At 36.4% G+C, this 14,119-nt stretch overlaps 1 protein-coding gene across 2 annotated transcripts in view; it reads right to left on the reverse strand.

The window, feature by feature from the left end:
• Positions 1-14,119, reverse strand: part of LOC110459692 (dyslexia-associated protein KIAA0319-like protein) — a 50,618-nt gene that overhangs the window by 32,311 nt on the left and 4,188 nt on the right. The window contains exons 3-10 of one of the 2 annotated variants that reach the window (XM_021512063.1): positions 7,085-7,390; positions 5,916-6,095; positions 4,892-5,059; positions 4,316-4,468; positions 3,759-3,962; positions 3,235-3,281; positions 2,492-2,531; positions 667-765 (exon numbers count right to left, since the gene is read on the reverse strand). In XM_021512063.1, the coding sequence (XP_021367738.1) occupies positions 667-765; positions 2,492-2,531; positions 3,235-3,281; positions 3,759-3,962; positions 4,316-4,468; positions 4,892-5,059; positions 5,916-6,095; positions 7,085-7,390 (1,197 nt within the window). Of the gene's footprint in view, positions 1-666; positions 766-2,491; positions 2,547-3,234; positions 3,282-3,758; positions 3,963-4,315; positions 4,469-4,891; positions 5,060-5,915; positions 6,096-7,084; positions 7,391-14,119 lie in introns of both variants that reach the window. The other variant, XM_021512062.1, reaches the window with a different exon arrangement.

Consider the following 14,119-nt stretch of genomic DNA (forward strand, 5'->3'; position numbering starts at 1 on the left):
ACAATTACAAAACACCCAATGTAAAACAACACAAACACTTGTTTTAGGCTGGAGCATTTTTATATTTTTTGAATTAAGAAACTTTTTAATTATATTTTTTTTGATTTTGATTTGTGCATTTTTTGCACAACTAGCTACCATTCATTTACAAAATATCAGAAGCATGTATGTCTAATACATTGCTGGGTTTACTTGTTGAGCCCCTTTTCAGAAAATGGTGCTGTTTTCATTTGACAAACATATATACCTTTCACTATGTGACCTAAAATTTATAACATTGAGAACTAGACATAAACCCCAACATTATGGTTTCAAGGTATTTTTTGCACAATTATCAATGTTGATGAGGAGGCTAACCTCTATGACCATGACCTATATCCTTGACTGTGCACAAGGACATTTTGTGTCTGTTTTTGGGGAGACATAAACAGTTGTTCACTATACACTCAAGGCCGGTCATGTTCCCTAAGGGCAATTCCTAACATTAATGTCTCCCCCAAACAAGGTCAAAAAATAGCTTATTACACTAACAACTTCGAAATATAAAATATGGCTGAGCAAACTTGAGCACAAGAGTTGTTTTTTTTTTCAGTCATGTAATAAATCCAAGCCAGTAATGTTGAATTATATTGTTTTATGGATGAAGTATACTAAGCATTCGCCTACCCTCTGCTTTGTCCTCCAACACAAAAGCAGTCAGTTTCACTTGGTTCTCAGGCAGCTGAACAATTTTGTTGTCTCCTGCGGCCACTGTCAGCCCTTGTACTGTAACATAATTTTTCAGTCATTCAAATAACAAGGATGTGGCCATTTGAGTTATCAGGTTACAGCAATGTGAATTAAAATGTTAAAACCATTTGAGTTATCAGGTTACAGCAATGTAAATTACAAGGTAAAGGCCATTTGAGCTATCAGGTTACAGCAATGTGAATTACAAGGTTAAGGCCATTTTAGTTATCGGGTACAGCAATATGAATTACAAGGTTAAGGTCATTTGAGTTATCAGGTTACAGCAATGTGAATTACAAGGTTAAGGCCATTTGAGCTATCAGGTTACAGCAATGTGAATTACAAAGTTAAGGCCAGTTGAGTTATCAGGTTACAGCAATATGAATTACAAGGTTAAGGCCAGTTGAGGTATCAGGTTACAGAAATGTAAATTACAAGGTTAAGGCCATTTGAGTTATCAGGTTACAGCAATGTGAATTACAAGGTTAAGGCCATTTTAGTTATCGGTTACAGCAATGTGAATTACAAGTTTAAGGTCATTTGAGTTATCAGGTTACAGCAATGTGAATTACAAGGTTAAGGCCAGTTGAGTTATCAGGTTACAGCAATGTGAATTACAAAGTTAAGGCCATTTGAGCTATCAGGTTACAGCAATGTGAATTACAAGGTTAAGGTCATTTGAGTTATCAGGTTACAGCAATGTAAATTACAAGGTAAAGGCCATTTGAGCTATCAGGTTACAGCAACGTGAATTACAAGGTTAAGGCCATTTGATTTATCAGGTTACAGAAATGTGAATTACAAGGTTAAGGCCATTTGAGTTATCAGGTTACAGAAATGTGAATTACAAGGTTAAGGCCATTTGATTTATCAGGTTACAGAAATGTGAATTACAAGGTTAAGGCCAGTTGAGTTATCAGGTTACAGAAATGTAAATTACAAGGTTAAGGCCATTTGAGTTATCAGGTTACAGAAATGTGAATTACAAGGTTAAGGCTATTTGAACTATCAAGTTATATTCATAAATCCAATTGCAAGGTTAAGGTCATTCGATTGAACAGATAAAATATTTGATATTATAATTTGTAGGCATAAAATGTACCAATACATAATTCTTTCAGTGATTGGTAATTTATTATTTGATGTCAGTCAAAGTATGATCTAAGTTTCTCCACAAAGAATTTTCAAGGACACTGATTGGTCGAAGTAAAATGTGGCAACTAAATGATGACCAATCAGTGAACAATAAAATTGATACTCTAGTATGTACAGTATCATCAAGGGTTGATTAGTGTCTAAGGAATATTTTTATTTGTGATCAAACAAGCAAATTTGTGGAATTTATATCCCCCGCTTGCAGGACATACATGTATTGTAGGTAAACATTATTGAGGTTTAAACATGTGAGTATCGTGTTGTTGAGACATAATGCAAACTCGAAGTAAAAAAAAAGCCTTATAGAAATGTTAGACTTTTTATTGAACATGTAGGTATTACGATGTAAATTGAACTGATTGAAGAAAGCATAGCGTAAATATTTGCGAGAGTTAATAAACAGAAACGGCAGATAATGATGTTTTTTCGTTATTCAAGGGGTCATCTTACTTGGCAGAGCCCTTAGGGCATTTAACCCTGGTACCAAGTTTGAAGAAAATTGGTTTACATTTGATGCAGTTATTGCACGGAAACAAAGCATGACAGACATAAGGACAAACCCAAATCATTTCCCCCGTTTCAGTGAAAGCGGAGGATAACAACTTACTTTTTGGAACTATGGTTGTAGGTTTCTTCATTGCTGCCACCTGAAATGCAACCGTCTACAAGTAAACATTTATATAGAATTGAATTAACTATATGAAAGTTAAAGTTTGACTGGGCGGAAGCTTTCTGGTATACAGTAGGTAGTCCCAAGAATTTAAAGTGATCTCCATGCCTCTGACCTTTACCCTGAACTATTGGAGAGTTTGGGTCATTGTTTCATAAAGTTGTAACACAATGCTTTGCAATGAAAAAGATATTAACCCTTTCAACCCTATGTAACTTTAGTAGACTCTACCAAGCATTGATCTGGATGAGTCCATTATGGTCTACAGTGGTGAAAGGGTTAAATTTGACCTGATGACCTTGAACTTTGACTTCATCTTAACCTTACACTTATGAAACATTTGACATCAGTCCCAACAAAAGAAATTCATAATGTAATGCAATGTTTACAATTAACTAGAAAAGTCTGTGAGATATGAATGCCCCTGTTGACCCTGTGGTTGACCTATATGGATAGCAACAGTGACCTTGGCATCAATATTGGGACCTTGATATTCAGACTCATCTGTATCCTACTTGACCTTTACAAAAACTTTGATAAAAATCTGTTTAGAAATGAAGTCGGTACATCAGTGACAATGAATCAGCTGGACACAATGGACCGGAATGCCACATGACAGGAAGGAACAAACAGCTGTAACACTAGGTGCCCTCTAAAAAAGTGGTTTTTGTTCTACTTACATGTGTATCAATAATTGCATCAGTGGGTACCACAGCATTGTCTTCACCTGAAAAAAAATAAAGATCAATAAATGGAAACTCTTTACCTTTTATAGCTTTTTAAAGATTGAAATGCATCATTTTAACATTTATGATTGGTTGCATATTATCAAAAATGTTTAAAAGGTGTGGTTACATTAAAAATTACTTTATTCAAAAAAAACATTTAGCCCAAGTTTTGCAAATATTCCTCAAATGAATAAACCTATAGTTTTTCCATAGAAGACTGTTATTGGAGTTTCGGAAACTTCAGCAAAGCCTTCATGGTGAAAAGTTTGTGAATTTCCTGAAGATAAGGAATGGGGGGCAGAATGTTTTTTTAATTCATTATACATTTTTAATAAAAGGTAGAATAGCCATTTGCTTGGTTTCTGTGGGTTTTATTTCTATTGGTTGTAATTGACAGATGTTGATGTTTGCCTAACATTGTTTGGTGTCACCTATCTCGACATTTTAGAGTTATCTCCTTGCGATAACTCTCCTACCTTTTAGGTGACATTGGGCCTGCTGGTCCATCTCATAGCCGGTGTCACAGGTACAAAGACCAGTACGTTTCTTGGAGGACTCAGGAATGAAGCAGATCATGTGATCTGGACAGGTATGGGGAATGCCGTAAGTACACGTTTTCATCTTTGACAGAGGAAGTCCAGCTGTGGTGATCGCGGGAACTATTGGCGTAACATGTTCCCCTAGAAAATTGTTAAAACACATTACTGCACAGGCTCCTATTAAGATATATTTTCACTAAACTCTTATAAATGTATCACCATGACTTAATGAGTAAATCAACACAACTATAGAAAACAATTGAAATGTCAGTACATCATGATCAACTAGCTAGTATTGAGCTACGTCTAGGGTTAGTGTTGATACAACCCGCATATCTTATCAGGCATAGAAAATTAAAAGGGCCTAAGAATTTTGAGGGTCGAATTGAAACAATAGCACTCTACTGGGATAATCAGACAAATATCCCCTCTATAGAAGAGCCAACGTTAACACTGATCTATCAAAATGGAACTTGCCATAAGAGGATTTTTACCTGGATCAATGACACACTGGTTGTCATGGTTACGATGGTACCCCTGGATACAAACACATGTACCAATGTGTGTTGGCTGTGCAGGAGGAATATCACAGCGCTCATTTATTCCACATTCATTATCTTTATGCGAGTCACACAGCGACGGCTCCTCTGTAGAAACAGTCATTAACAAGATAAATACAGACGTGATTTATATCACAATAGCACAGTTACATCAAGGGATTTCCTTTTCAATTAATGTCTTTTTCTTATATCAAATGTTCTTTTCACAAAAGATGAAGACATTTCCCTCTGGAGAGGGTACATAACTCTGTCAGAACTGTTTTTATTTTTCACACCCCAAATGGTTTCCCAGCCAGTTGAACCACAATTGGTTGTTCATGACATATACATAATGTAGGAGGGACTTACAGCTCTGATGTTGTTTTCTAGTGAGCCATGACAAGGATTTTCACGACCTGCTGTAACATTCGCAGGTTTATAAGAAGATATCCTCAAATGAATTGCTTACAGGTCCACTATAATTGTATTTGGTGTGTGTGTATGGGGGGGGGACCTCTGAGACATACATACCTTTATCACTGACACATTGCTGTGAGCCATCCCTGTGGAAGCCCTCTAAACACAGACAGAGACCAGATTTGGAAGGCAACTGGTCAGGAACGTAACACCGCTCATTTTTACCACAAGATTCTTCTGTGTCGAGCAGGCAGGATATTACTGTAGGTTTATCGCCAACAGCTGAAAGTGATTTAACTCAATTAGATTACAGAAATACAGATTACATAGCAAAACCTGTTTAAACTGACTACCACAGGGAACCAGATAACAGCTTTCAATCTAAATAAACACGATTATTTTCTAAACTGCATTGCTGGTAGTGGTTTAATTTAGCATATATATAGGTATGACGTCCTAATTAACTGGTTATGGTTATATAGCAAATATGATTATTACCCAAAAGTCTATATAAATTATAATTAGTCATTTTTGACTGTTTTTGGCCTTTTGTCCAATTTTGGCTGTAGGAATGAAACAGTCAAAACTGTTTTCCTGGTCAGAGCGAACTGTTACCCGGCGCGAAAATTCGATACGCAGAAATCCCCCCTCGAGAGCCCCGTTCAAGCGTTTCAGTGACCGCGACTCAGTGTTGAAGCAATGGCAACATTGCATGCAGCATTGATACTAAATTTCATTTGGTAATAAAACAATTGTTTCATGGATATTTTGGGAACAGTCAAAACTATCATCCCTCGGTAGGGGGATGATAGTTTTGACTGTTCGCCAAATAGCCATGAAACAATTGTATAATGTTACATCATTTGACTTTCAGTGTCCTATCAAAATGGCTTCAATGTGATTTACAAATACATTTGATTTCCCTAAAACCCTGGAAAAAAACACAGTTTCATAGACCAAAGCCTTTTACCAATCTGATTATTGGGGTCGATTCACTACCATCACTCAAGGGTATATATATATGTTTTTATGACTGCATTAGGTATAACTACAGGAAGACCAAACAAAACAATAGTTGTGGGTGAATTGTCTGTTTCCTGACCACCTAATATGTAACCTCTGACTTTGATGTACATACCTTTACAAACACCTGTGTCCTTGTCTCTCACAAAGCCGTCTATACACTGACATTCTGCCTTGTCAAACTTATCATTCAACTTGCACTCCTCATTTTCTTGACAGCCAGCGTGTGTCTCAAGATCACATGACTTCTCCCCACCTTCCTCTATGGGTTTTGGTGAGGACTGAGTGATATAAGCTGAAAAGTACACATAATTAATTAACTCACTTGCCTAGGGTAGGTACCCTGGTATTTGTTTGTAGATTCAAATGTTATTTATGTCCATTTCAAGAAACAAGAGGTCCAAAGGAATGAAGACGCTCACTTGATCAATGTAGCCTTTTTTTACAAAATATTTAGTTTCCTTGCCAAGAAGTTACAAGCAAATTATCATTTTCCTTTCAGCCTTTAGGTTCTTGAACTTAAAGAGTTTGAGTTGTTTGACAAATCAGACCATACTGCCCTGAATTATATGTAAAGGTTATTTCTTTTCTGAAACTTTGTAGCACACCATGCAAGCAAGTTTGTGGCCAAATATCAATTGTCTCTAGACCTTCTTATTCTCCTGAAAAAGGATGCCATTATAGCGACAAAGAAATGAAGAGTCCCCCAGTGGCGCTCTTTATACACCAATTTTGTTTTCCCTTTGCAAATTTTTCGTAGAATATATATAAAGGATGCTACATAAAGAATATTAAAACAATGCAACAGCTGGTTTGTTAAAAGATTTTTTTAGATGTCCAAAACTTTACCCCCTTTTTAGCCCTATTATAATCCTTTGTGAATCCCTATGACTTAACCTTGGAATGCTTCCTCAAAAGCTTGGTTGAAATCTGTAGATTGTTATTTAGAAGAAGTGGTTTAAAGAACCAGAAAATGTAAGACATAAATGCCACGTTACCATGTGAAATTAGTTTCAGTGTTTGATGTTCTATAAATAGTAACAGACACTTTGATCACGGGACAGGATGCGATGGGACGCTACAGGACAGGACAGACATGGGCGGGGGCAGCCGGGGGCCATGGTGGGGCATTAAATGTTTATGGATGATGGACAACAGACAATGGATGACTGTCGAAAGCGAATATAGTGAAATATATTCCCCTGCAAAATATAACAGTTACAGAAATTGGATACTCGCGTACGCCCCATCACTGTTTTGTTTCTCATAACAACTTGCACTTACCTACAGATCTTACTTCTACGTAAATAGTGTTGTTGAATTTTTCATCTGACTTGATAATAGGGTCACATGCTCCTTCCCATGATACATTGCACTTGATATGGTAGCATGTATTGTTGTGGAATAAGACCGTATCACACGTTAGTTGATCACAACAGCTGAGGATACAGTTCACGATACCAGTCGCTGTCGAATCTCGCGTGTAGTTCCCTGCATTGTAGACTTCACGTGGCACCGATTTGTAGTGAAGGGCTGCTTTTAGTCTAGTTGATGACAACTCCTTATCACAGATGTCCGCTGTAAATATTCCTGTAATAGGGGAAAAGTTATAGATTTATGAGTACATGAATCAGGTCCTAAGTGTTCAGTGTCAGAAAAGAAAGTAAAACAACTGTACAGTTTATGCATTTCTTTTCAAAACATTTTTAGAGTCGATAACCATAACTCAATCTCAACACAACTGTTTACAGGTTTCCTCATTCCAGACTCATTAGATAAACCTGCTAGTAGTGGCAGGTAAACACTTTTGGTTACCCATGGCCACTAGTGGTAATTACACCCTGGACATTACTTCATTGGTCAATCTTCTAATTATCATGTTACTTTGATGTATCAATGGCTAGCCACGTCATCTTTGATTGTGACATTATAAGCTCAATTTGCAATTGTTTCCCCAAACAGAAAAAAAGAATAATATACTCCCAAGAGAAAAATAGGGTTTTCTAGATAAAATATCTTAATGTTGTTGGAGAAAAAGGTCCCTAAGCACTTATGGTTGATCACTATGCTTAGCGTAGTGTCTTTATACAATATGAACTAACTCCAGTTAGATAACCACCACTCATTTAATTATTCTAACTCAAGTCAAACATATGGTTGGTAATCATGTTATCTAACTCAGTTTTCTAAATTTTGGTTTCCTCAAAATACAAGGTTTTACTGAATAAAACATGATAGCCAATATTACATCAGTTATATTTATGTTATTACAATGTATATGTCACAGCAATTTTTCTGCCAAAATGTTCCATATTAAATCTGCCTCTTTACACAAGTCTGATTATTCCAACCTTGGAAAAATTGCATAGAATCATGACATCACAGCCACTTGATTTATTATATAATTAGAATAATGCCAACATATATTATATACCTTAAAGGGGCTGGTCCGGGAAAAAATATCATATTTGCTAAAATGGCATACACATGTTTAAAATACCTTCTTATGAAATATACCGATTCAAATTTTGCTGAAATTCACTCCCTAAGAGTAAAAATTATAACTATATTAAAGAAATCCTAAATCGTCACCTGACAGTCTAAAACTCTCATTTGACCCAGATCAGTGATGTAATTTTACCGCACGCGCGTCATCAACAAGGCCAAATGTAAACATCGCGGCGAAAGTAAAAGATGCATGCAAAAGTCATGACAGGCACGAGGTATCAATGCCGTTATATATAACAACAACATATAGGTAGGAATACTACACTTGCATCATACATGACCTTTGAAAACAATTATTTACATATAGTATTGCTATCTTGTCTGCTAGTTGAGTCCGACATGGCACATGACGGCGTGCTATCGTTGTTATCTTCACTGCCTCACTTTCGAAACAACCACATGACATATATAAATAGATCTGCGCTAAATTTACGCGGGGCTTCCCCGAGATTTCAGTTGTCAAAACTGGACATCGGAAGCAGAACTCGACCATCATATTGCCGTGGTATAACTTTTGGAAGGCCAGAGAACGCATTTAGACCCATTTATTTTGTAATTTTTTCCACGACCAGCCCCTTTAACTGTTTCTGTTTGGTCATAATGCATGCCTCAGGAAGAAGAATAACTTTATAATAGTAGTTACATGGGTAAACTGCAAGTAATTTGCCTGGAAGCAGGTTTAAAAAAATCTACTATCCCAACTTTATAATCTTTATTTTCCAAGTAAATATTGCAACGCTATGTACAAGCCCTGAACAATGGGCTAGTGGATGATATTCCGTCTTTGCGTAATGCAGAGTTATCTTCTCTTGTGAGCAGGTATTGATTGTTATGTCATTGGTTTGTGTGAGAAAATTACGTCGTTTTCTTTAACATTGATGACGTTACTCTCACAAACAAATGACGTAACAATCAATACCTGCTCACAAGAGAGGATAACTCTGCAATACACAAAGACGGAATACCCCTGAGTTAGGACGGAATACGGGTTAGGACGGAATACCCCTGAGTTAGGACGGAATACCCCAGAGTTAGGACGGAATACGGGTTAGGACGGAATACCCCTGAGTTAGGACGGAATACCCCTGAGTTAGGACGGAATACGGGTTAGGACGGAATACCCCTGAGTTAGGACGGAATACCCCAGAGTTAGGACGGAATACGGGTTAGGACGGAATACCCCTGAGTTAGGACGGAATACCCCTGAGTTAGGACGGAATACGGGTTAGGACGGAATACCCCTGAGTTAGGACGGAATACCCCAGAGTTAGGACGGAATACGGGTTAGGACGGAATACCCCTGAGTTAGGACGGAATACCCCTGAGTTAGGACGGAATACGGGTTAGGACGGAATACCCCTGAGTTAGGACGGGAATACTTCAATCAAATACTTGTTAAGTAACTAAGTATTATTATACTTATTACTAACTTGCCAATTGCAACTTGAACACTTTATTTCACCACTAAAATATGTATACAATCCTGTCAACGTTATTGACAGATGAAATCTGTAAAATTAGATACAGTATTTGTAGACATGTTGAAAATATATCAAAAGATCAATTTAAAAACAAAAGTTGTGTCCAGAGGCTACATACAGACCATGGGCAAGTCTCCCTGGGAATTACAGCACTAAAGGAAATCTCCCTACATGGGGTGGTCAGTGGAAGAGCATATCAGACAATTCACCAGCAGGAAAGATTGATTTCCACTGCTATTATTGATTATATAATACAGCTAAGTGTCCGCATGGTATTTTCATTCATATACCAATCTGTAATATCTCAGCCAGGGGACAGCAGACAAATTGTCCTCTAATTGGCTGTTAAATTTACAATAACATGGTGGAGCTTATGTACCTCACCATTTACAATCATAAAAGCATTGTAGAACATGCATTTATAGCCGGGCCTCTATATAACCCACAGCAAAACAAAGGGCATCGGTCTCAATGGTGAGGTATAACTTCAACTAAAAGCTCTTGTTGTTCATAAATTTAATTGACCATGAAAAATTAATTAATCAATGTTTAATTGTGATTTAAATATATTTTCAATTTTCCCATACCTTGTATTATCAGGGGTCGACACTAACAATAGTCCGCTAGTCCTGAACAAGTAGATTTCAGCAAGGACTAGTGAATCACCTTACCAAACTGGCCCTTTGGACTTGTGAAAAAGATGATTATAAAATAAGACTATTTCTTTTTAAAAACTTAGAAAATAGCTTAAAATAAGATCTGTATATTGCATCATAATTGTCAAAATTTTCCTAAAACTTAAAGTAATTATTTTATGTCCCTACAGTTGATTACTTTTGATAATTCATGCTGTAGATTGGATGTTTCCTTATCAGGAAATCTTGGACTAGCTACATTGACAAAGGACAAGGAAATAGTCTATTCAACTAGTCCTGTTGACTACCAAGCATAGGGCATATCAATACATTTGTGCAGTACAAAATATAAGTTTCTGCATTACTTGTCACTAGTGAAGAGGAAGTAGAAATACATTGAGACCACCACCTGTCTATCAACTCTACCCAGACATAGCTGGACGGGTAGGAGGTTACCCAGTACATATCCTGCTGTGTAATAATGTATAACCAGTCAAATACGCAGACATCGTTAATTTATGGAAAGGTCTCTCACTCGTGTCATGTGTACCTCTACGTAGTAGTTCAGTTATCCAGCAGAAAAAGAAAAGAGAGAAAAACAAGTCAAATGGATAAAGTTTGTAGTGAAGGGATTGAAAGGGACGACAGGAGAGAGAGACAGAGACAGAGACAGACAGAGAGACAGAGAGAGAGACAGACAGAGATAGAGACAGAGACAGACAGAGAGACAGAGAGAGAGAGAGAGACAGGCAGACAGAGACAGAGAAATAGAGAGACAGAAAGAGACAGAGAGAGAGACAGATCTAGAGAGAGAGACTTTAAAACATACATATGGATACTTTCTATACCCCTATAGCTACCAAAGATAGCCTCCCTACCACCACCAACTCCTTGTATAAAAAGTACCCCTCTACCAAACACCTTATATTTTGATATTGAGTTAAGAAGTTTAATAAGAGAGATGGGAATATTTATCCATCTTCACCTCCACCAAATTTCACATAATAATTTCAACCACTACATCGCATCAGTTATTTTTTCGAGAGGCATAAGATACAAAACAGAGAAACAAATCTTCACACATACATTTAAGCTTAACAAAACTGATAGATAGCTATAGTAATATACACAACTTTTCAAGATACATCATATTTTCTTGTAAGAACACTATATTTGAAACTTTAGGTATCTGTTTGGGATCCTGATTCCTGAATTTCTAGTTTTGTAATATTTCAACCATCGGCAAATGTGTTAAATATTTATCGTTAAAATTGTTCTGAAAATGTAGGCATAGGTCATGACAAAGGCCTTGAATGGTTACAGATGAAGGCAACAGATGTCCCTGTAGTTATTCCTATACAGAATGATACACATGACACTATGAACATGGGTATGGCTTTTCACTTGTAACATTATAATTCCACAACAATGGGGAGAAAATCAATTCCTACCTGGTGCTTTATTCCACTGAAGTGGTAGACTATAGGACATTTATGTTTTAACTTGACATCTTAATGTGCTTCGCACAATTCAAGTGATTGTAGACAGAGAAATGTACATAGTTTTATCATGTACTTCTAAAATTTGTTCAAACATTTTATTTTAGTAAATACATTGATACAGATTTTAGATTATTTATTTTTACAAAACAAACATATTTGTACTACATTATACACTGCACTGACATTGATCATGATGGCTCATAATTATGTAATGTTAAACAATACTTAAATACAGTTAATACTTAAACAAAAGTACGATCTTTGGAGAATTTGGCCTGTACATGTGGTCAAGTCTAAAGCATGGTCATGATATATTTGAGGTCTTTGTACCACTGCTTTCATATCCGACCAGGCCATTGATCATCCTTGAAATTCCAGGAGTTACACTCTGTTATTTTCTCTGCACCTCTTGAACATGTCATGATAAAATCAAAGGCTCTGTACATGTCACTTTGTAGATGGTATAAGTAGATCTAGACTAGCTTGATCATTTGATGTACATCAAAAAAAGATGCAGCTGTGTTAACAGTAAAATTAACAGGCTTTGAAGTTGTGTGTTGCTCCTCTGTAATCTCCAAATGACAAGTATCAGTCTAGGCTTTGTCCGTGTGCCTTTGATTATGTCAGGACACCTTCCCAAGGTGCAGAGAACGTAACTTAAATAACATGCGCATAACCCCTGAATTTTTTTGGATGACCATATATTTGCCCTCGAACGTAATCAGCAGAGGGGTGGGGGGTGGGGGCTCATTCTCAGATTATACAAAATACAGTTCCCGTTCTTCTTCAGTTTACAGGGCATCCCTCTTCAAAGAGTGTATAAGTTCTAAGGAAAGATCCTGAATAACATCTAGTTCTATTTTCTGTATTGGGCCTTACCAGGCATTGCTCAAAGGGCTAAACACTCACTAGGACAAGAAGTGTTTTAAACGAAAAAGTTGACAGACGACGGGCAGACAACGCTGTGTGACAGGATAAGCTCCCTTGGCACTTCGGGCCATGGCCAGTTGAGCTAAAAACTACAGTGAAAACGGACAGGTATCTTTAGCTAACTAAAGATGAAATAAATGTGAAGTCTGTATGCGGATACACTGTCATATGATTGTAAGGTTTATTTACGCATTAAATATACAATATTATTTTTTTCTACTTGATTTAACATGATATCATCACAATAGGCCAGCTGGTGTACTGGTATTATATATACTATATGTCAATATCTGAAATTGTAATGTTACGGTAATAAGTTTGTACCATACAAAAGCATAAACCTCATCAACATGCAATATCATACATTTAAAAGTACATATATTGCATAGTAAAAGTTGTGTACATCATTTTGCAATACATGTCAACTCAAAAAATAAAAAGTTATACTTTGTCAGGATAAAATACTATAAGCATTCCTAGGAGGTTCCCTTGCATATGGCATGTTGCAAAATTGTACTGTCTAGAACTATTCCTAATATCTGCAATACCATTTAATTTATATTTGCTCTGCATCTTTCCATTTGCAATGCATTGATAAGGCAAATGTTGTTGTGAGACTACAACAACATTTGCTATTGTAACGTCACCAATTTCATTGTTGTCAATTTGCTGTTCAAAGAACTGTTCGAAATAACTAAATAAAGCATAAAGTCTACTCTACCAAATGTTAATACCGGGCTTTATTCAGTTTGCCATCAACATCAATGTGTAACATTTGCTTAAACACTCAATGCTTAAATAGTGTGTGTATATAATTATTATATGTTAATCAATATAAATTACCAAATTCTAGCTTTGTGCATTTCTAGTTGCCTATAGTGTTAAAATGTAAGGTTGCAAGACATCTATTGATTTTAAAATCAATATATAGATCTTGCAATCTTATATAAAATAGAAATACTAAGCATTCCTATGAGGTTCCCTTGCATATGGCATGTTGCAAAATTGTACTTGCATATGTCCAGGTGTCTGAGATAGCTTACCTGTTATTTACTAATTATGGCCATTATATGATCACCTAGCCTTTGGGCATATAATGCACTCCAATGATAGTTTACAGGGGCCAGACAAATTAATTTTACATTAATTGAATTTGATTGCTGCAGGCAAAAGGGAAATTGTATGTAGTACATACACCAAAGATTATCCACATCCCAGTTTATCATCGAGGCATTGTTAGCTTCATCACAAATAATTAAAAAC

Source organism: Mizuhopecten yessoensis, unplaced genomic scaffold, assembly GCF_002113885.1.
Source record: "Mizuhopecten yessoensis strain PY_sf001 unplaced genomic scaffold, ASM211388v2 scaffold10185, whole genome shotgun sequence".
NCBI lineage: Eukaryota > Metazoa > Mollusca > Bivalvia > Pectinida > Pectinidae > Mizuhopecten > Mizuhopecten yessoensis.